This window comes from Podarcis bocagei (assembly GCF_964188305.1).
Source record: "Podarcis bocagei genome assembly, chromosome: 3".
NCBI classification, from domain to species: Eukaryota; Metazoa; Chordata; class Lepidosauria; order Squamata; family Lacertidae; genus Podarcis; species Podarcis bocagei.
Window position 1 is genome coordinate 44,460,610 of NC_138127.1, and position 22,046 is coordinate 44,482,655.

At 41.3% G+C, this 22,046-nt stretch overlaps 1 protein-coding gene across 7 annotated transcripts in view; it reads left to right on the forward strand.

Moving 5' to 3' along the window:
• Positions 1-22,046, forward strand: part of LAMA2 (laminin subunit alpha 2) — a 372,288-nt gene that overhangs the window by 154,901 nt on the left and 195,341 nt on the right. For all 7 annotated transcript variants that reach the window (XM_081187598.1, XM_081187601.1, XM_081187602.1 and 4 more), the window contains exon 12: positions 2,991-3,164. In XM_081187598.1, the coding sequence (XP_081043724.1) occupies positions 2,991-3,164 (174 nt within the window). The remainder of the gene's footprint in view (positions 1-2,990; positions 3,165-22,046) is intronic.

The window sequence follows — 22,046 nt, forward strand, 5'->3', positions numbered from 1 at the left end:
TTTCCCCTTTTTGGGAAATTGTCTGTTTCATGATTTTGGTAAACAGAAAGAAAATAGTTTGTTCATCTTTTAATAGTGTTCCCCACTAATTGCAATATCTGCAGGGATGAGGTGAGTGTGAAATACGATGGAGGGTGGTTGAAAATGTAAGGGCCCTGGCTTGAATTGACTGGTGCCCTTTTGAGCTGAGTCCACCTGTCTTTGAGCTGAGCTATGCTTAAACTGAGACTCAGGACCTGCAACACCTTTCCTGCCAGTCTTTCCCCCTCCCCAAACTATCCTTAACTTGGGAAAGGAGGCACAGGCAGGAGAGGTTCTGCAGTCAATTTATATGTGCTACACATTATTTCTGGTCAGTTCATGAGGAACACTGCAGGCCCCTTCAGGTCCAAATTATGCCCTCCGTGCATCATTTCCTGCCCAGGATCATGTGACTTGTAGTTTGGAATATGTAATGTGCAACCAAAGAGGAGAACTTAATGGGGTGTCCCCTGTTCCTCTCTCCTGTCTTCTGCTTTCTGTCTCATTCTACTGCCCTCTGATATTCCTCCTCCAAGATAAGTTACTGTATTTTTTGCACCATAACACTCACTTTTTTCCTCCTAAAAAGTAAGGGGAAATGTCTGTGCGTGTTATGGAGGGAATGCCTATGGGTGGCATGCCTACGGATTTTCCTCCTCTAAAAACTACGTGCGTGTTATGGTCAGGTGGGTGTTATAGAGCGAAAAATACGGTATGTTGTTGTTGAAGCACAGGCAAGGAAGCAGAGCAGGCTTCGAGAATCAGAGGGAGGCAATGAGCTGCTGAAGCCCAGTTTATTTTTTGAACAAGCAGTAGTGTGCTTGCCCATCTCTAAATATCAGGGCTGTGAGCTAAGGATAGCAGGAATTACTTTGTTCTGCTCCATGGAGTTTGAAAGCAGGGAGTGAAACGATAGCATTCTGTTTGGAGTTGAGTTCAGAAGCTGGCATGGCTTCCACAATTCACTCCTCAGCTTATGGCACCTCTTGAAAGATGATAGTAACATTAGGATGTGAGACAGCAGTTTTTTAGATAGACCACTGCCTTGGGTCACAATTGCACTTCTATAGCATAGTGTGTGAACTACAGACTTGCTGCATCGCTGACGTTTTCGCCTCCAATGCAGGTGGAGTTTTACATCCCAAGAAGGGAAGCCTCCTCCAATCTAATTATAAAACCTACACCAGGCGGTAAAGATTATCAAGGGTTGGAATAGATCTAACCCTTTCTCATCTCATTACTGTATTGGAGATCACAGATGCTCTCCCCTGTGATACAGACAGGGTTCTGCATCCCTTGCTGTTTGGGGGGGGGGGCAAAGGGATAGGAGTAGCTACCATAGCCCTCTCATTATGATTCTAGCCAGGGAATAGGTTTTAAACCCAGCCTACCTAGCTTAAAAAGAAGAGAGCAGGCACTCATTCCTATCATGCTTAGAGTCCTCCTCAACTCAGGAGGAAATATTAACAAATCCAGAGATGGCTGGACTAGGGCATGATGAGCTGAGTTTCAACCACATAGAGGGGTGAGCCAGCCAGGCAGAAAGTTTTTAATGGGTGGGTTCTCAGATCACAGACACCCTTCACGGGACATGGGGAGCTGTCCTCATTCCATTTAGGAATACCCCTAATACAGAGAGAGGACTAGGTAACTTTGGCCCCCAAGAGACCTGTATCAAACTCCATCCAGTGAACTACAGCTGGGCTTTTCTAAGCCTTTTCCTCGCTGTACCAAAGGTTTCCAATCTAGCAAGTGGAAAGTGTTTTTAACCTACCCTTTCTGACACTGGAGGGAGATATTTCAGGTGCAAGATGCCCTGAATGGTGCTTTTGCATCAAAAGGGTGGGATATAACTATTTTAATAAATAAAATCAGATGGTTATGATTGCTCCCTCTTTCTCAGGCTCTCTCAGCTATCTGCCTACCTCCCATTCCCACCACCCTTCTGACCCCTCCCCACCTTCTCACTATATAGAAGGATCTGGCAACTTCTGTTTCAGTGTATCTGAAGAAGTGTGCATGCACACGAAAGCTCATACCAAGAACTAACTTAGTTGGTCTTTAAGGTGCTACTGGAAGGAATTTTTTTATTTTCCCTCTTTCTCAGTCATGGAACTTGAGAGAAATCAGCTTCTCTTAGCTACCATTGAAGAGACTTCTGGCTATCCTTTGAAGAGAATGTCAGTTGCCCTGAAGAAGAGTCTTTACATTTGAAACATTCTGGATCTTAAAGTATTGCTTTCAGTGCAGCACTGAAGTCTTGTCTCATTTTATTGTGGGGGCTCAGTCCTTCCTTCTTTTCTTCACTGGACGCCATGATTGCAGCCAAGATTCTGGTCTGAGTGGCCCACCTCCAAGTGCATGCAGCTCCCTAAGAAGCTGCTCAGCTTCCAGCTCTTCTTACAATTTCCTTGTTAAGAAGTTTGTCTTGCAAATCCTTCTGTTGCAAGGTGATACATTCTGCTTCCCTATGCTATACATACTCATGGTCTGAAAATTCTTTTATGGAGGCTGCCTAATTTTATCATAAGGAGGTGCATCTAATACGTTGTTCAGTGCAATGCATTAAATATAATTTGTCTACCTTTCTCATAAAGTTGGCACATGCAGAATTACAGTTAAGGAATACATTCTGCAGTACTCATTCATAATTTGTTACCAGCTTCAAATGGGGTGTGTGTGGAGTGAGCCCTTTGAACTCATAAGAATTAAAAACTATTTGAAGAGAACCAATCATGACTTTAAATAAATGATTCTAAAACGTAGGCTCCTCTTGATTTCACTGAATATGGAAAGAAGGGAACTCCTCTATTCATAATTTTATGCAATATGGCAAACTCTCTGCTTCTGTGCTAAATGGAAATCTATTTAAATTATGAATAGGAAAACAAAAAGAAACAAGGAAGGAATATAGATTTTGTAGGTTTCAGTATGTGGATATTAGCAGGTATTTTCTTTTGTCACCATAGATCATGGACATGAATGGCTGGCACCTGACAGATGTAGCTGGTCGCGCTAGAGTGACTCCTCAGCAGGACAGCTTTGATGGACCTCAGCAACTTAGCATCAGCAACGTGGCTGCGAGGACTGCTTTGCAGCAGATTTATTATTGGAGTGCACCCAGTCCTTATTTGGGCAACAAAGTAAGTGCAGATGGTCTTTGCCTGGGTGTTAATTTGATTTATTAATAGCGAAAGATGTAAGCAATTATTTTTCTTTTAGTTTGCATTTGCGGGGTAGATATTTGACCAGCAAAATTGCTTGCTGAAAGCAACTGACATAGGCATACAGAGAATCCCTGTGAGACACAAGGCAAAGGGTAAGTAAGCTAAGCAAAGTGCTGCTGCTCCCGGGGCCTCCTGGCAGCTTTGGGTGTCAGGTGCTAGGAAAGCTCAGATAATTTGCAGTATTATTTCTAGGATGAATTGGCTGGTGGTCTATTCTGTGCGAGTAACATGTGTTTCTTTCAAGCAGTCTTATCTTCCTTACCACACCTTCACATTTCACTGGTTCTTTCCCACTTAGTTTACACAGATGCTGACAGCAGATCAGATGTTGAGGGGGTGTGCTGGGGGGGGGGGGAAATGTGTATTGCTTAGTGGGAAACTTGAGTGCCGGGAGCTATACCTTGGGATTCCAGAGATGGTGTGCTGCTAAAATGTTTACAAGCCTCATTGCTGTGTTTAAAACCACACAGTTGCTTACAAGCTGACCCAACTTCCGAGGTCCTATATCTCTGGGATATATAGCTCCACTTCTGGCTGCACCAACTTATAAAGCCACAAAGGTGTGGTACAACAGGCAAACAAATCCAGGTAGTTTGCTTGCACCTGACATATGCAGTGGCCTAAAAGCACAGATAGTCCTCAGGTAAATGATATTATGGTTTAAGTTCCAACCACTCCCAATTTTTCAAAAGTTGCTTGCCATGTGGCTCAGAAGACTGCTACTTTTTTAAAAAAAAGAACAACCCACAACTTAAAACCACACTGGATTTGAGGAGGCATGCATGGTTCCCTGGAATGCCAACTTTTGACCTTAAGTGAGCTTTTGATCCTTTTAATGGGGGTATTTCTAGGAGGTGAGGCTTTCCTCACCACGCTGCTACAGTGGCAGGATAATCCACACATGTGGAGAATTTCTTCTTGACACACATCTGCTTAACATTTAGGAGTTGGCAAGTTTCCATGAAACAGGATTACTCTTCCCACTCATGTTAAAAGGATATACCCATCATATGTTCTGAATGGTGGGGAATTGTAAACAATTCCCGCAAGTTCAGCAGACAACTCACACATTCTATGAACATAGGCAATCTTGTTTTCTTCAAATATTCTAAATAAGCAGCAAAATCCAGATATCGCGAGAAGGCGGAAAATGATGGAGATATCTGTGTATTAGGAAGTGCTCCCCAGGGCATATTAAAAAACACAATATAGAGCAAGAATGAAAATGCAAGTCACCCAGGCTTGCTCTCAACCTTCTTGTGGGGTCTGTTGCTTGACTGGATCTATAGTATACTTAAGGTTATGCCCTGTGTTTGCAGAAACTTAGGAAGAGAAGACTAGAACTTATTTTGTTGCTCAGAAAACTTAATTGCATATTAATTAATTAATCAGTCAAGGATGGGGGAATTCGGCCCTCTGACTGTTGCTGAACTACAACTCTTAACAGCCTCAGCAAACATGGCCAGTGACCAGGTGATGGGAATTGTATTTCAGCAACAGCTGGAGGGCCAAAGGTTCGCCACCACTGCTTTAAGTGAAGCCAAGGCCCCACTCACTGATTTCAAAGTGGCTTATGAAGTTGCTTCAGATTGAGCCATACCATTGGCCAATCTACCCCAGTAATTGTCTATTCTGACTGACAGTGGATCTCCAGGCAGGACCTCTTAATTTCACCTGCCAACTGATCTTTCGGACTAGAAATGCTGAGGATTAAATCTGGTACTTCTGCATGCCAATCATGTGCTCTGCCACTGAGCTATGGAGGCACTTTTTCCACCAGTACCACCCTTGTCAGGTTACTGTGTTTTTGTATTAGGGTTTTAAATCATAACATAGACATTTTATGCCTAAGAATAGAATATTGGTGTACATATTAGAGCACTCTTGTGTGAACTGTGGCAGCTAGCACATGAAAAATTGGTCGTGGTACCAAAAGGTCATGGTACTGAAAAAGCCTGGAATCTGAATAGCTGTAAAACAAACAGGAGCTTTTGATATGTTTAGTCTTACACTGTCTTGTTTGTGGTGTAGTTTATTTGAAACTTTGTAAAGATATCCCAGGCTACTTTCACCAGGCTTCACTGCTTAGCTTTTTCCTCTTGGTTGGAAATCTGTGTAACAGAAGGTAAGTGAGCAAGTAAAGATTAAGCTGCATCTCTTTGAAAGAATATGGACATATTGTTCAAGACTATAGATTGTTAAGGAGACTCAAGTCTGGAATGAACAGGGTCCGTTTTGCTTGCTCTTAGGCAATGAACATTTCCTGTGCTTTTGGCAGATACTTTGCAGATATCTTTTCCCACTTAGGAAGCAAAATAATGGAAAGAATGTGTGCAATTTGTCTGAACATGGAAGGCATTTTTCCCCACTTGTAATTTGGAAGGACTTTATGGTTTACTGTCAGACATCACTGTATGAATGAAACAATTTGCCTTAATAACTGAACCATATAAATTTTTGATACTACAGTAATACTGAAAGCACTCACAAATTACCATAGTACATCTTAACTGTCATGTTGCATCATGTAAATTATAGCCATGATGACATACTTAGCTGGGGTGATTTAGTGCATTGCTATGGAAATGGAATATTGAGGGTTATTATTTGTAAACTCAATAAAACGTTTCTCTAAATAGCTGAAACTGGATTAAACCAGCTTTTCTAGATGATGTTTGCTTGCAGTGCTTCAAATACAATCTCCATTGTATGTGTGGTTTTCTAAGACTTGCTGCCTAAGGTAGCACAGAATAAGTTTTCAATATACAGTAGCTTGTGACCTTACCGTCCATTTTTCTGATACCTGCTCTTCCATTATTGCTGTACCTAATGGTGGGAAGCATCAAGAATTTATATTCCATCCCTATATGCAGTCCTTGCACTGAAACATTACAGGCCTAATTCAACTCAGTTGCAGAAACAGTTGCTGTACTAGTAGTGCAACCATTCCTGTTAGCAGAATGGGACTTCTCCCCACTGCCCAGGAAGCAGGGCAGCAGTTGAAGAAGGAGCAAAAAGGGTTTTCTTGTGTGTGTGTGTGTTTCTTTGTGGCTGATTAGCTGTTCTCCCTGTGCAAAGGTCAGAGGGGGCAGGGTTTCTGTTGAGGAAGGTGATTAGCTGTGGGAGGAGCTTATCAGAGGAAGCAGGGCAGCAGTTGAAGAAGGAGCAAAAAGGGTTTTCTTGTGTGTGTGTTTGATCCATCTTTTAGATTTAGGGGCGCTAGTCTCAAACGTTTGTTGGGGGAGACCTAGGTGTTTTTTTTGTGGGCGAAGTTATTTGTCCTGTCTTCACGCTTTTTATGATGGAGGACCGCTGTAGCCACCCCAACAACATTCTCAAGATGGAGGGGGAGGGAACAGCTGCAGTCGCCTGCGGTTCCTGCGCAATGTTTGCCATCTTGCCAAAGGTTGCAGGCAGCTTTACCTGCAGCAATTGCATGTTGATTGCCCTCTTAAAAGACAAAGTCCAGAAACTGGAGGAACGTGTAGCTATGCTCCAAAGAATTAGAGATCTGGAGCTCTTCTTGGAAGCAACAGAGCACACCGTCTCCACCAAGGAGGAGACAGGGGACTCCCCTGAGAAGGAGGCTAGTTCATCAACACAGGAGCCAGATATATGGAGAAACGTGACTCAAAGAAGTAGGAGGCCCAGGGTTCGTTCTGATTGTTTAGAAATACACAATCGCTTTGAGGTCTTCTCCCCTAGCATGGAAGACGAAGAGCAGACTCCATTTGAGGATCTCTCCCTCATTTCAGTCGATCAGGTATATGAAGACGAGCAGCAAAGTCAGTCCTCAGGGAATGTGCAGGCGACCTTGGAACGGACAGCTCATGGAAGAACCCCGACCAAACCTAAGAGGAGGCGTGTAGTGGTGATAGGGGAGTCCCTACTGAGGGGAACAGAAGCAGTGATCTGTGGGCCTGACAAGATGTCTCAGGAAGTGTGCTGTCTCCCCGGGGCTAAGATCCAAGATGTAACTGAACGACTGCAAGGAATCATAAAACCCACTGACAAATACCCCTTCCTCTTGGTTCATGTGGGAACCAATGACACTGCAAGCAATAGCCTCCAGAAGATCAAAAGAGACTACGAGGCTCTGGGCAGGAAATTGAAGCAATTAAATGCACAAATTGTCATCTCATCTGTCCTCCCAGTTGAACGACGTGGCCCAGGGCGAGAGGGAAAAATAGTGGAAGTGAACAGCTGGCTTCGCAAATGGTGTAAACAGGAACGGTTTGGATTCTTAGATCACGGACTGCAGTTTCTTGAAGATGGACTTCTGGCAAGCGATGGGCTGCACCTCACAACGGTTGGGAGAAATGTTTTTGCCAAAAATCTCAGAAACCTCACCAGGAGGGCTTTAAACTGACTAATGTGGGGGAGGGAGACAGTGCTCCTGAAGGTAGGAGTCTATCAGTTGATGAAGATGATCATCCAAATGTCATAGACCAAATGGAGAAACAGCACGCAGACCTAGTGGTGGGAGGAAAAAATCCTTAAATAAGAGACTTGGGGGAATGATTAATGGACTTCAATGTCTGTACACTAATGCGCAAAGCATGGGCAATAAACAAGATGAGCTTGAGCTCTTGGTACAGCAAACTAAATATGACATAATAGGCATCACTGAAACCTGGTGGGATAAGTCCCACGATTGGAATGTAATAATGGGGGGATACAATCTATTTAGGAGAAACAGACCAGACAAGAAAGGAGGAGGAGTGGCGTTATATGTCAGGGATGTGTATACCTGTGAAGAGATCCAAGATTTAGAACCTCAAAGCCAAAGTGAGAGCATTTGGGTCAAAATTAAGGGAGAGAAGAATAACAGAGACCTCATTGTGGGAGTTTACTATAGATCCCCAAGCCAAACGGAGGACATAGATGATGCCTTCCTGGAACAGATGGCCAAGCATGCAAAAAGAAGGGAGATAGTAGTAATGGGGGACTTCAATTACCCGGATATTTGTTGGATGTCAAACTCAGCCAAGAGCATAAGGTCAAACAGATTCCTCACTGGCCTTGCAGACAACTTCATTGTCCAGAAAGTGGGAGAAGCAACAAGAGGAACAGCCATTTTAGATCTGGTCCTAACCAATGTTGATGAGCTTGGTTAGTGGGGTAGAAGTGGAAGGATCATTAGGCGCGAGTGATCATGCTCTTCTGAAGTTTACTATACAGCGGAAAGGAGCAGCCAAGCATACTAGGACTCAATTTCTTGACTTTAAGAAAGCCGACTTCATAAAACTTAGGGAAGTGCTGGGTGAGATCCCATGGACAGTAATACTAAAAGGAAAGGGAGTTCATGATGGCTGGGAGTTTGTTAAGAGGAGGGAGGGAAGGAAAGATGGACAGAGGCCAGTGTTGCCCACAACACACCTGACCATCATTCAAGGCACCCCAGGGTGCCACGGCACACTGGTTGAAAACCACTGGGTTAGGGTATTTTTAAAAGCTGGTGGTAGCCTGAGTAACACTCTGAGGAATTGCCTGGTGTATGGGGAGACTCCATATCCCTCAAGTGAGCCATTTCCTTGTTTACTGTAAGAGGAGAACCAAACTATAGATCAGAGATTGGAATGGATGATCTTCAGTCTCCTTCCAAATGTCTTATTCAGATGCTTGCAAAAAACTAAAATAAAAGGTTGTAAATAAATCCCTTAGGCCAAAATAGTTGTACAGCTTTGGAACAAACTTTGGAGTATTATATGTTTGGAGTATACCGTATATCTATAAAACTTTGTAGTGTGTGTATATATAAAGATGCCCCTATATTTTACAAAGCAATCCTGTGTTCATCAAGAACTGCATAAATTGTGCATGACAAATGTGTGCCCTTAAGCATTTACACACTTTAATCCAGTTAATCATGTACAGAGCTTCAATTTGACTGGAGCTCTCTGGTACATATACAATTATGTTTAAAAATATGTAGGTGTCATCCAAACATTACATGTTCACAGCACGAACACGGCAGCAAGCTATAACGGCAGCATAAAGTGTAGGGTAGCCACAACACAGTCTTTGTTCTGTTATATTTTGCTTGTAAAAAGAGGGAATGTGAAGGCAGGCATCAAAAGACAGTAAGAATTGGGGATGTGAAGGTGGGCATAGCTGTTATTGCACCAGTATCCTTCAGTTTCAAAAGACGCAAACAAGCCCAGCATGATTTCCCAGTTGGTGGAAGTTTTTGTTTGGACTGTTGTCAAGAAACTTTTTGTGCTAGTCGAAATTGTGGACCTAGAATTCTCTTTCTTTCCTTTTTTGTTTTTTGTTCAATTGCTTTAAATGTCTTAAAACTTATATAAGTTGAAGTCATGGGGAAAGCGTTTAGGCTAATGTTGCAATCCCCACCCCCATTTCTTTTCACTTTTCCTAAGGAAGATTAGCTCTGGCAGAGCAATTAAAGGCGCTAATTGGATTAAAAGGAAGTAATGCAAACTTTTTCAGCCAGGCTGGAGGATATTCTGCAGTAATCGAATGCTGAGTACCTCTGAGACTGTGAAGATTGAACAGGCATGTAGATACCAATCAGAAATCCATCCAGCTGTCTCATGGGATAGGCATAGTGTTTGCACAGCATGAGAAATGTATATGTATGTGTGAGTGCATATATTGCCAGTGAAAACAGGGAATGCTCAGGCAGGCCCATTAAGAAGGAAAAGAAGAAGAATGCCTCCCCCAGAAATAACTGTAAATATATTCAGCAGCGTAAAACAATCATCTGTGTCTATTCATGCGTCCTATCTGTTCTTGTTGCTGTCGCTCCTGTCGATCCAGAGTTGTGAGGTAATGGCCCCATGATTCAGGGAAACTGCTGAAGTGTGTACTCGGGCTTCAGTTTGAGAGATGGGTTCATTTATCATCATAATAAGCTATTACCATTGATAGGTCACAACTCATTGAGGAGACAGTCAGTCTAATTGGCTCAACTCTGTCAGCTTTCAGTTTGCCTCAAGGAGATGAGCGGCACTTTGCAGGTAATATTCAATTGCCCAACAAACTGCTTCCTTAATTATTCATCACCTTTAAAATTGGGGAGAAGTAGGGGGGGGTTCAGTGCACATGGCTCCTTTCTTCAGTCTGGTGACAGTCTGGCCTTTGACCCTCCCACCCCAACCCCCGCTCCTTTTGCCAAGGGAGGCAAGAGAAATAAAAAGTTAGGGCCACTCTTATCATCTAGAGATCTGCTGTGAAAAAGTTTTTTTGTAATCTCCTGCTCATGTATGTTTCCTTTCTAAAGGAATTTACTGTCATTAACCAGAAAATGCAGGCTTTGCTCACTTCTCATCCCTTTCCTTGAAGAGCCAAGCATAATTGTGAAAGCTAATGGAATTCTTTTAACAAAATGTTGTAGCTTAGATAGTGTTCTAGGTATTAATCAAGCAGTACGGACTGATTCAGACATCTTTAGCTATAAAGTAATGAAAAATTTGAGAAGATAAAGCTCTCCACGGAGTTAAAGGACACTTTACACTCTTGGTTGGAGTTTAGGCAATCATGTCAAACATTGAATCATTCCTGCTATTTTAAACCCTTTTCTCTGTTGCTTTTAATTTTTTCCCCAAAACATGTATCTCAAATGACAATTTGAAACTAAATGGGCACTTCTATCTTCTAGTTGTTCTGATACTGCTTTTTGAAACGTTCTGGTTGGTAATTTTCAGTTGGTAGACCCATAATGGCCCCTTTCTGTGAATAAGTAAAATTCACCTTCTGGCCCTCTAAAATACTGTACTCTTTTTTGCTGAAGCTAAATCTGGCAGGCTATATGGTTAACTATACTGGAAAGATGCATTGCAATAATACACATATATAGATATTGCAGTGGACTCCTTCTCCGTGGTATCATGCATCTCCACTACTCATGGCTAATCCCAGTGGTATTAAGGAGTAACTTTCTTATATCTTCTTTTATGTAGGCATGAAGCACCCTTTTAATGAGCCCAATCCTTGTTTTATGTAGCTCCAGTGCTTTTTTCCTTTAAAAAATTGTTTAGGGGTACTCTCATTTTCCTACTCATATTGAAATACTGCCCCTCAATGAGGCCAAACTTAGATTCACAAAATGTTTAGGGGTATGCGTACCCCTGTGTCCCCCTCAGAAAAAAGCATCGTGTACCTCCATATTGCCTATTCTGACCACAATATCAGACTTTTCTAGATCCTTTACTGGAGATCCTCTTTCAACATTGGATATGTTTAGGATTAACTTGGGACCTGTTAGAATTCCTGCTCCATGATTGCAGTCATGGGATTTTTGTCTATCACAAGACGGTGTATGTTTTAACTCCACAAAGTGGGAAGTGACAGAGACAGGATGTTTGTGTTACTGTGTTCCGTGAAGTGGGACTATTGTCCTTTGTTCTTTTTCTCTTTGCTGTCGGATGCTAGAGAGGGAACCATGTTGCAGTGCTCCATGAGTGTTTATATGTAAATAAAGTAGATTAGCCAAAATGCTGAGTTGCTGAGTTCTGTTACGCAAGCTGCGAAGACTCTGTGGATCCCTAAGTGTGCCAATGTCTGTTGGCATCAGTCGCTGTGATGTTCGGGCTGAAGAAAGCTTTTGAAGCTCCCGAACGATCGACCAGGAGGGAGAGAACATGCCAGTCAGGCATGTGCCTCTGCCAGGGTCCTACTTGAGTGTAGGACCAGCTCCTGAAAGGACTTTCTGTAACTTCCAGGCACTGGTGGGTAAATTTGCATGGGAGGGGGATTTGGCACGACTACTGGAATAGTAGTTGGCAATTCTGCACTGTGAAAGCACAGAGCTCCTGAACAGGCTCAGAGTGGATCATTGAGATCATATCATATTCATCCTTGTGGCCACTCAGCACCCGCAGGCTCCTATGGTGTTAATTCAGCATATGGAAACCTGCAGGAGCTTAATGATTCTAAGGTTGGGTGTGATCTGTGATGCTAGTGACCCATGCTAGGCACTGCTACGTGTTCAGCAGCCTCACATATGTACAGTACAGATTTGCGATCGCATGCCTTCTCCGTCACCTTACATTGCTTTCCAGTATGGGTACCAGATTCTCATTCACTGAGCATCAGTAACTGATGCTGGCTGTCTCCAACAAGCTTCACTGTAAGGTGCTGCTGCTGTACATAGATTCTTTTACACTTTCACTATTGTACCCCCATCAATCTTGTCACAAATGGTGTGCCAGAATTCTGTACTGGTTAAGGTTTTACAGTGGTACCTCGGGTTACAGACTCCGCTAACCCAGAAATAGTACCTCGGATTAAGAACTTTGCTTCAGGATGAGAACAGAAATTGTGTGTCGGCGGCAGCAGGAGGCCGCATTAGCTAAAGTGGTGTCTTAGGTTAAGAACCGTTTCAGGTTAAGAACGTACCTCCAGAACAAATTAAGTTCTTAACCAGAGGTACCACTGTATATGAAAACCTCTCTTTCAAAGAAATCAGTTTACCTAGCAAATGTCCAATGTTCTGTCTTTCAAAAAAAAAAATTAAAAATTGATGCAAAAATTATTTCTCTTGGCTATATGGTTGGTTGGGGTTTTCTTGGGGGGGGGGGGAGAAGTTGTTGCATAAAGCCTTAGGTTTATCATTATTACCGAAGCTCTCATAAGAGTACTTTCTGTGAATACATTCTTTAAGATACATAGAAATGTTTTCTTCCTAATTTCACAAATGCATGTACTCCTCATACAGAACAGTATGGTCAGCATGTGAAAACACTGCCCCGTGGCTTAGCAATAGTTTGAACACTGCCAACAAATCACAATCTGAAGCCATGATTTGTTGTTGGCTTACAAACTTTTGTTTCTTTTAACTATGGTTTGGCATTATGTATGAACCTAGCACACTTCCTTAACCATGATTTGCTCGACTACCACAAACAAACGTCCATCAAGCTACGAAGGTATGAGTTAAGAGCAGCAAGAAAACAAAACTAACTTTGGACAAACAAGCCATCGTTTATTTAACATATAAATCACGGTTTACCATTGTGTGCAAACCAAGCTCCTAAATGCATGTGGTACCTCAATGCAGACAATATTAGTTGCTCAGGCTTGAGAAGTTACTCCTGACTCCAAGGTCACCATTTTTGGCTACCATTTCCATAAAGAAAATAATGTGGTACTAGGCAACCAATGTTTTTGTTTTGTTTTGTTTTGTTAGCATCATTATAAAATGGGCTAATGAACAGCATAGTTAGCTACATCAGTCAAGTATGATGAACAAAGCTATGTGGTTCAATACAGCAAAATGAGAGAGAAAATGCATGTATCATGTGATTATGACCTTATGTCACTTGACTCTAATGGTAGATTACACGCACCAATTTCAAAACAGAAAATTCAAAAGGCTGTTGGCTGGTATCCAAAAATCATTTTTGCAATTAGCAAACATATGAACATGAAACCAGGTAAACAACTTGGAGTCCTATTAGGAGTCATATTCTGGAGCTTCAAATTAATGACGACATAAGAGATGGCCTTTCTACCTTATTCTTTAATAATATTTATTTGTGTGCATTAACATTCTACTAATTATCCCTTAATCTGCTGTAAACATTGAAGGAACAAGAACAAGCTGTGGCATTCAGACAGATGAAATGAAGGGAAGGGTTGCTTTGCCAATCTTGGCTACGTTTTTACAACTTACATTTTAGGAATTAATGGCTCTTAGTTTACGTCCTGTTTATATAGATTTAGTAAAGTTTTAGAAAATGTAAACACTATTTTATTAGCTCTGTATCATTCCCTGTGCTTTCTCCATCTCCACTTCCACCTCTCTCTCTCTCTCTCTCTCTCTCTCTCTCTCTCACACACACACACACACACACAATATAAAATATAGTATAGAGGAAGCAGAAACATTAGCTGAGGTGGATGGACACAGAACACCAACAATATAAAAAAGGAGTTGATACAGTATGCCTACCACTGCTTTATGCTCTGCATTGCAGAAACACTTCTGAAATAAGTTTGGTAGAGGTATTACGTATACCAATAAATGCCTCAGATTTGGCTTCAGCACCGTTGAAGCCCAAATAAATTCTATCTCTCTGACTGGGTTTGTCTCACTTTCACTATTTGGGATTGACTACCATCTCTCCAATACCTTTTAAAAGATCAATTGAAAACAGTAGCGATAGCATCAGCAGCAGAAGTGGTATATATTGAAGGTAGCTTATCACTGTTGACTTACTGAGACTGGTTGCCAGGGTGATTTAATTTTAGCTGAAACAATTTAGATCATGATGCAAATGAAAAGTAAAAAGGCTTGATTCATATCACCAATTAAAATTAAAATTTAATCTTTAAAAAACCCACCAAACTGTATTCCCATAGTTATCATGTAATACAAAAGATGCCAGAACATATTTTTTGTTTCATTCATCTTCAACTATTTAAAAAGCTCCAGTTTTCTGCTTGGTCCTAAGTCACCCATCTAAGTGTTAAAGGACTGACTCTTTAACTTTAATATAATCACTATTGCAAGGAATTAAATTTAAGGCTATACCTTGGTTATTTCCCATAAATTGAATCAAGATTCTTGTCACAATTTATTTTTCTAGCATGGGAGAGTGCACAAGATCATACCTCCTACTGTCAGGATGCTGTCAGCAGCTCCTGGCTTGTTGCCCAGGAAAGTATAAAAATGAGGAAAAGTTTATTACCGTTCTTTTTTATTTCAATCTTTATAGAGCCTCTTGTATAATGGCGTCCTGAGTGAATCTCCACCCCAGCCCCCCATCTCTTCCACTTCCTCAATTGTCATTCTCATCGTCTCTTCCACGGGTACTGCTACGTGCCCTCTGTCTTTGAGCTCTTTGCTCTCCTACTTTTAAGGCTCGCCGGGTTCTGGGAGATGGAGTCTGCAATGCTTTCTTATGACAACATGTCAGCTGGGTGTTGTTCCGTCTGTCCCATGATTTCCCAGATTTCCCCCTCATCTGCCTCTGAGCTGCTACCTCCCTCAAACCCCTGTTGTAAATCTATACTGTCTCCCTCTTCTTCCTCCCTAGAAGGGTCAGGATGGAGAGGCAGTTTCCACCATTCCTCCTCTGCCCAGTACCTGACACCTATACTGCCTGCCCCACACCCGGGGCCCACATCAGCTTTTTTCCAAATCACTGTACTTCACTCTCACTTCCAGTGTCACTACAGACATAGTCTGTACACCTTTCCTGCTTAATCTTGTTATGATTCTATCTGCAAAGTAAGCAGGGAAGTAGCTTTACTTCTGAGTCCTTTGTAGGATTTGAAGTATCTATATACACTCACGTTTTTTCCATCTCTTTAGTCTCAACTAGGCAACTTTCAGCATCTTCCCTTACCTTCTGTATTGTGTCATTTGACTTACTGTTATGGTTGTCACTCGACACAGATGTGCAACTGCAGCTTCACAGCTGCCCACTTTGAAATAAATATTCTCCATAGCTGCAGCCATTTGACTATCACTTCCCCAGTACAATGGCAGCCTTCGTTGTTAGAGATGCTAGGGTTTTGGTACAAGTTTCAGGGAGTCATAATACTGGCCTCAGAGAAGAGGTAAGTATTAGGAGTTCCAAATTTGGAACAAGTAAACATGTGGAAGGGACAGTGCTATTGTAGGGGACAGACCTCACTTTGTTATCCACATGTTCTTCTGCACAGAGCCTAAGGTGGTAGAAAATATATATTCATATGTTCTCTCTGAGATAGTAGGGTGTGCCATTATGTTCCTGCCTCCTACCCAAACACACTTTCAGTATTCCCTGTTTGACTGCACTGATTCATACTGGTACATAAATGTCATTTATCATGACACATACCTAGTAAAATATTGATTTTTCAAATGCCTATTCCTTACCATGCAGTGTTACATCTTGCTAGTTTGTTCATGCACTGAATTAGAATTGAGTCCAGTTTGCTCTCACTTGTTAAGATATAAAATTGTTTGGGAGATGCCAACAGCTGAAGTGTAGAGAAACAGTTATGTAAAACAAAACAAACAAACAAACCTTAGCTTATAACAGAACCCATCTTCCTGGAAAACATAGGCAGATAAAGACCTTTCCCAAGCACATGGTGAAACTAAATTAAAGAAATGTTATGAGTTGAAATCATATGGCAGCAATCATATTTCATGATTGAGAGATAATCTCCAAGCATCTGACATTGTGGGAATACAAGATGAGATTTGAGGATCTAGAGACAAATTAATAATTTAGGACGATTGATCTTGGCATTTCAGCTTTAGTTTATTGATTGCATTAGTTACATTGCCTCATGTTTTTCTGTATCATTTATATCCTGTAATTTGTTTTGTATTTGTTTTCTCTATGCACCAAAAGTTCACTAAGAATTCAATCGAACAGAATTCAACTCATTTTTATCAAAAGAGAGGTTGTGTGTGTGTGTGTGTGTGTGTGTGTGTGTGTGTGTCTAGCTATACATCTGTCTATACATTCTCTCTCTCTCTATATATATATATATATACTCACAGACAGAGATTGTGTGTGTGTGTGTATGATACATTTCATTGTTCAGCTCAAGATAATACTGAGACTTTTGTGCTCTTTAATGATTGTTTTGATCATCAATTTTCTTATTTATATGTCACTGAAGGTTAGAACAGTTTATTACCGAGAGAAAATACAAGAAACAAATTCATGACATTGGTTTCTTTTTTTAAAATAAAACATTATCATATGTTAGGAAATGCATTGATCCTTAGCCATACAGGTGTATTCAGATGTCCCATTATTTTAAAACCTGGGATTTTGAAGTTTATTTATCTCATTTGTACTCCAAGCCCCAAGGAGCTGATGGCAATTTGTATGCCCTCCACAATTTTGAGATATGGGTTAGGTTGAGACTTGTCCAGTGATTTTCATGGTTAACAAATAAAATTAATAAATTATCCAATGCTGGTTCTGAGGCAGTGATGATCTTGAATTTGAATCAATAGTTTGGTATTCTGTTCATATTGAAAAATATTTTAAAAACTTTTACAAGTTCCTTGTTCCTTCATACAACTACTTGACCAGATCCACTTTATTTAATTTATGCAGAAGGTTTCAAATAACAGCTGACTTTGACATTAATCAAATAAAATAGACTTGATTATGTTTGGTCAGCTGTGTCTTATGATTTAAATATTTGATTTAATTATATTTAATCTATTGTTATTGCAAGCCCTTGCCAAGGACAGAAAATCCCTCTAGTTTACACTGCTTCGCTGCTTAAATCAAGAATCTTGATACACGTGTGAGGCATAGAATTCTACTTAGCATGCACCCACTCACTCTGAATTAATCTAGGAAAAAACACCACCCCGTTTCCCATTCTCTTCGGGCCTATTTATATAATCAGTTATTGAGAGATAACCCACAAACTCACTTCAACCTGTATTTTGTTTACAGAGGCCTCAAGACAGATACCACAATGAGTAAATAAGGTCAGATGGTGAGCAAATGGGGGCAGCTAAAAACATTTTTTTCTATGTACAGTAGATGGAACTTTGTCTAAGGAGAACTATTTTGAGACAAACATATGCGTCTTATTCACTGAGTAATAGGCCTTTCCTTTACAGTGGTACCTCTGGTTACGTACTTAATTCGTTCCGCAGGTCTGTTCTTAACCTGAAACTGTTCTTAACCTGAAGCACCACTTTAGCTAATGGGGCCTCCCGCTGCTGCCGCACGATTTCTGTTCTCATCCTGAAGCAAAGTTCTTAACCCGAGGTACTGTTTCTGGGTTAGCAGAGTCTGTAACCTGAAGCGTATGTAGCCTGAAGCGTATGTAACCCGAGGTACCACTGTACTTACTAACCCCAGTGAGCATTTCACATCACCAATTAAGATGCACTGGAAGACTATGGAAGGAAATGCACATGGGGGGGACGGGGGGACGGTGCTTAGTGTGTATTAAGTGGTAACTACATCTCATCAAAAAGGGACGCGGGTGGCGCTGTGGGTTAAACCACACGGCCAATAAAGCGAGATGAGGAACAGCACTTTAAGTACGTACTATATGTTATTGTGTTTGTGATATACTGGCATTAGCAAAGAGATTAAGCTGTGAATATAAGGTAAAGGTAAAGGGACCCCTGCAGGAGCAGAGACCGAGCAACGGGAGCTCACCCCATCGCTGGGATTCGAACCACCGACCTTCTGATCAGCAAGGCCTAGGCTCTGTGGTTTAACCCACAGCGCCACCGGCGTCCCCCAGGGCAACATACATGGTCCTTTATTCCTCTTATCCTCATACCAAACCTGTGAGGTAACTTGGGCTGAGAGATAATGCAGAGCCCTCAAGTCACCCAGTGAATAATAATAAGAATTAATAATAATTTTATTATTTATATGCTGCCCATCGGACTGGGTTGCCCCAGCCTCTCTGGGTGGTTCCCAATAGAATATCAGAAACACAACATAACATCAAACATTAGCAACTTCTCTATACATGCAGTTCATGACTGCCTGGCTGAGAGTATTATTTCTAGCGAGGAAGCTATGAAATGAACACTGAAAATAATATATATATATATACTTAAGATGAAAAATGATGAAAAATGAACATATTTACAATGGACTGTTTTGGATTTGTTTGGGGTTACTCAAGAACACCAGGAAAATGTCTCTGCTTGGAAATTTGACTTTGCAGGAAATTACAAACTATTGACTCAGGAATGTGTCTGCATGTTGTATATAAAAAGATATTGAAAATGCCCCGAATGTGTATTTGGTATTGCTGAGAAAACTAATGAATTTCTCTTCATTATCTTTAATGCGTCACAGCACAAATGTGAAATTAAATGAAATAATAATAGACATTAAACAAGTAAACACTTCTTCTGCCAGTGATCTCTTGTTGTTTTGTTAACTGTATAAACAGTTATAAATTCACAGTAGATTGAGTTGCCCTTCTCTGTGACCTTCTTTGGGACAGGGTTCAACATCCTGTTTGGAGCAGAGAATTACGGCCAGCCAAAATGAACTCCCACCTATTTTTGTATGAAGTGGACGGTAACTATTCTGTAGCGTACTCAGATTCCCCATGGTTTTTATGTATTTTAACTTTCAGTTTAAGTATTGTGTTAAAAATGCAAACGGCTTTGAGGTCAGACAATTGGAGAGTAAGGCAGTATACATAACTGTAATTTTATGTTTTTTTTAAAAAAGGTAAAGGACCCCTGACAGTTAAGTCTAACTACTGTTGTCTATGCTCTGGTAACTTCAAGGTTAGATTACTGCAATGCATTATACGTAGGGCTGCCTCTGAAGACGGTTCAGAAACTTCAACTAGTGCAGAATTCAGCAGCCAGGTTACTCACCGCAGCAAGAATGTTTGAGCATATTACACCAATCCTGGTCCGACTGCACTGGCTACCAATTACCATATTTTTCGCTCTACAAGACACACTTTTCCCCCTCCAAAAATGAAGGGGAAATGTGTGTGCATCTTATCAGGCGAATGCAGGCTCCTTGGCTTCAGCGATAGCAACGCGAAGCCTCCGAAGCCTGCTCTCCGGAAGCTTCGCGTTGCTTCCACTGAAGCCAGGAGAGTCTGCTCTTTGAGGCTGGTGGTGGGGGAAAGCTGCACCACCACTGCTTCAAGTAGAAAGAGCTTGTCTACCTGTCAGAGAGAAGGCTTGTACACCTTTCCCCTGCCCCACAAGCTTTTCATGGTTGGTGCAATCGAAGGGAGGAATTCATTGCCATGCTTAGTCATACAAAGTTTAATAATGACAATAATGATGATGATAATGCTTTTCTTAGCTTTCCGTTGGCATAAACAACTTTGCTTGTCAGATGAAATTATTCCCCCCCCTCCCCTCCCTGCTCTGTTCTGGGGCTTTTCCTGACCCTCCAGAGCTTATTTGGGGAAGGCAGAGCATTCTATAACTCTTTAAGAAAGCTCTTAGTTATTTAGGGCACCACTCAAAATATTTCTGAATTTTGTTTTGTTTTATTTTATTGCCCATGTACTTTGTAAAATCTCCATACTACTAGCTGCTACTGTCACAGTTAGCTTTGTTAGATTTTTTTTTCTTCATAAGTTGGGTATATTCATCATTTATAGAAACCATAAATAAATTCAGTGGCTAAAGCTTCAGTGGAGCTGGACCAGTTTACGACAGAGCCAGAGCAATTTGTAGTAATGATAGATTACTAGACATAATTTTAATTTGTAACTGCAGGGTTACTAGAAATATGAGTTACCTGCTGATGCACTGAGCTATGATTACAACATGAAAAGGCAACAATATCAAAACCCAGAAATTGAAATTTCTGTCAGAGAACACAAAGAAAGGCCTTTTCTTTCATAATCAAATCAATCAGATTTTATTTGTACATTTCAAAATGCCTGTGTGGAAATAATACAAATCATTCCATCCATAAAATGTACCATTGACAGGCACAATTGCAAATTAGTTAGGGCACCTCCTACTACCTGAAAATGGGTCACATTAGCAGATAGCGACAGAACAACAAAATAGTAGGAGCAATCTTCATCTTCTAAAGGTTGAGGATTAGTTACAGCCATTGTAGTCACTTAAGTTAATAAGTTCTCACATGTGAAGTTACATTATCCACTTTCCTATCTATTGTAGGATCCAGCAAGGCTACATCAATATCCTGAGGAAATGTAGTTTTCTATTTTAAGAAGACTTTTCTTGCATGGCAGGATATTATCTTCATTCAGCATGTTTACAATCATAGCACGAATTTGTGTCTGCTTGTGCAAGTCTGGAAACCGTTGCCCTGGTCACTTTAAAGCTTAGCTTATTGATTCCAAGATAAAAGTCTTATTTTTGATATGGTTGGTAATTTGTGATTTCTTCACTTTTTCTTCATTCATGTGGAATTATAGGGAAAGATATGAAGCAGACAAGAGAAATGTCTGCTACTGCTTTTAACACTTTCAGGGTCCATTTTTGCCTGATTTGCTCAAAATGTTCAAATCACTTCAGGCTAAATGTGATCAATGCATAGTCCCCTATGCAGAATACTGAAAGACAAAGAGGGAACAAATTTTTCAGGCAGGCCATTGGTAGTGCTATTTCATGTGATACTTATGAAATCTCTGACTGTAATAAATGTTTGTAGACAACATTTAAACCATGGTTTACAAGAGTGATCCTAGGCTTGCCCTATGATTGCGGGCTCCCTTTTCCTCTTTCAGGATGGACGCAAGGAGTGTGGAAGCTTTCACTTTTGATTAGCTGCAGTTTGTTCTGCTACCGAAACCCAGCACACTGTGATTAATCTTAACTATGGTTTGATTGAAACAAGCCAACTTCAAACCATGGGTTCTGAAACTAGCTTTTTTCAAGAAACTATAGTTAAGATTGGGGACGCAGGTGGCACTGTGGGTTAAACCACAGAGCCTAGGGCTTGCTGATCAGAAGGTCAGCGGTTCGAATCCCTGTGACGGGCTGAGCTCCCGTTGCTCGGTCCCTGCTCCTGCCAACCTAGCAGTTCGAAAGCATGTCAAAGTGCAAGTAGATAAATAGGTACCGCTCTGGCAGGAAGGTAAACGGCGTTTCCGTGCGCTGCTCTGGTTCGCCAGAAGCGGCTTAGTCATGCTGGCCACATGACCCAGAAGCTGTACGCCGGCTCCCTCGGCCAATAAAGCAAGATGAGCGCCGCAACCCCAGAGTCGGTCATGACTGGACCTAATGGTCAGGGGTCCCTTTACCTTTATAGTTAAGATTAAACATGATGTAAGGTTCATGCGGGACGCGGGTGGCGCTGTGGGTAAAACCTCAGTGCCTAGGACTTGCTGATCGTAAGGTTGGCGGTTCGAATCCCCGCGGCGGAGTGAGCTCCT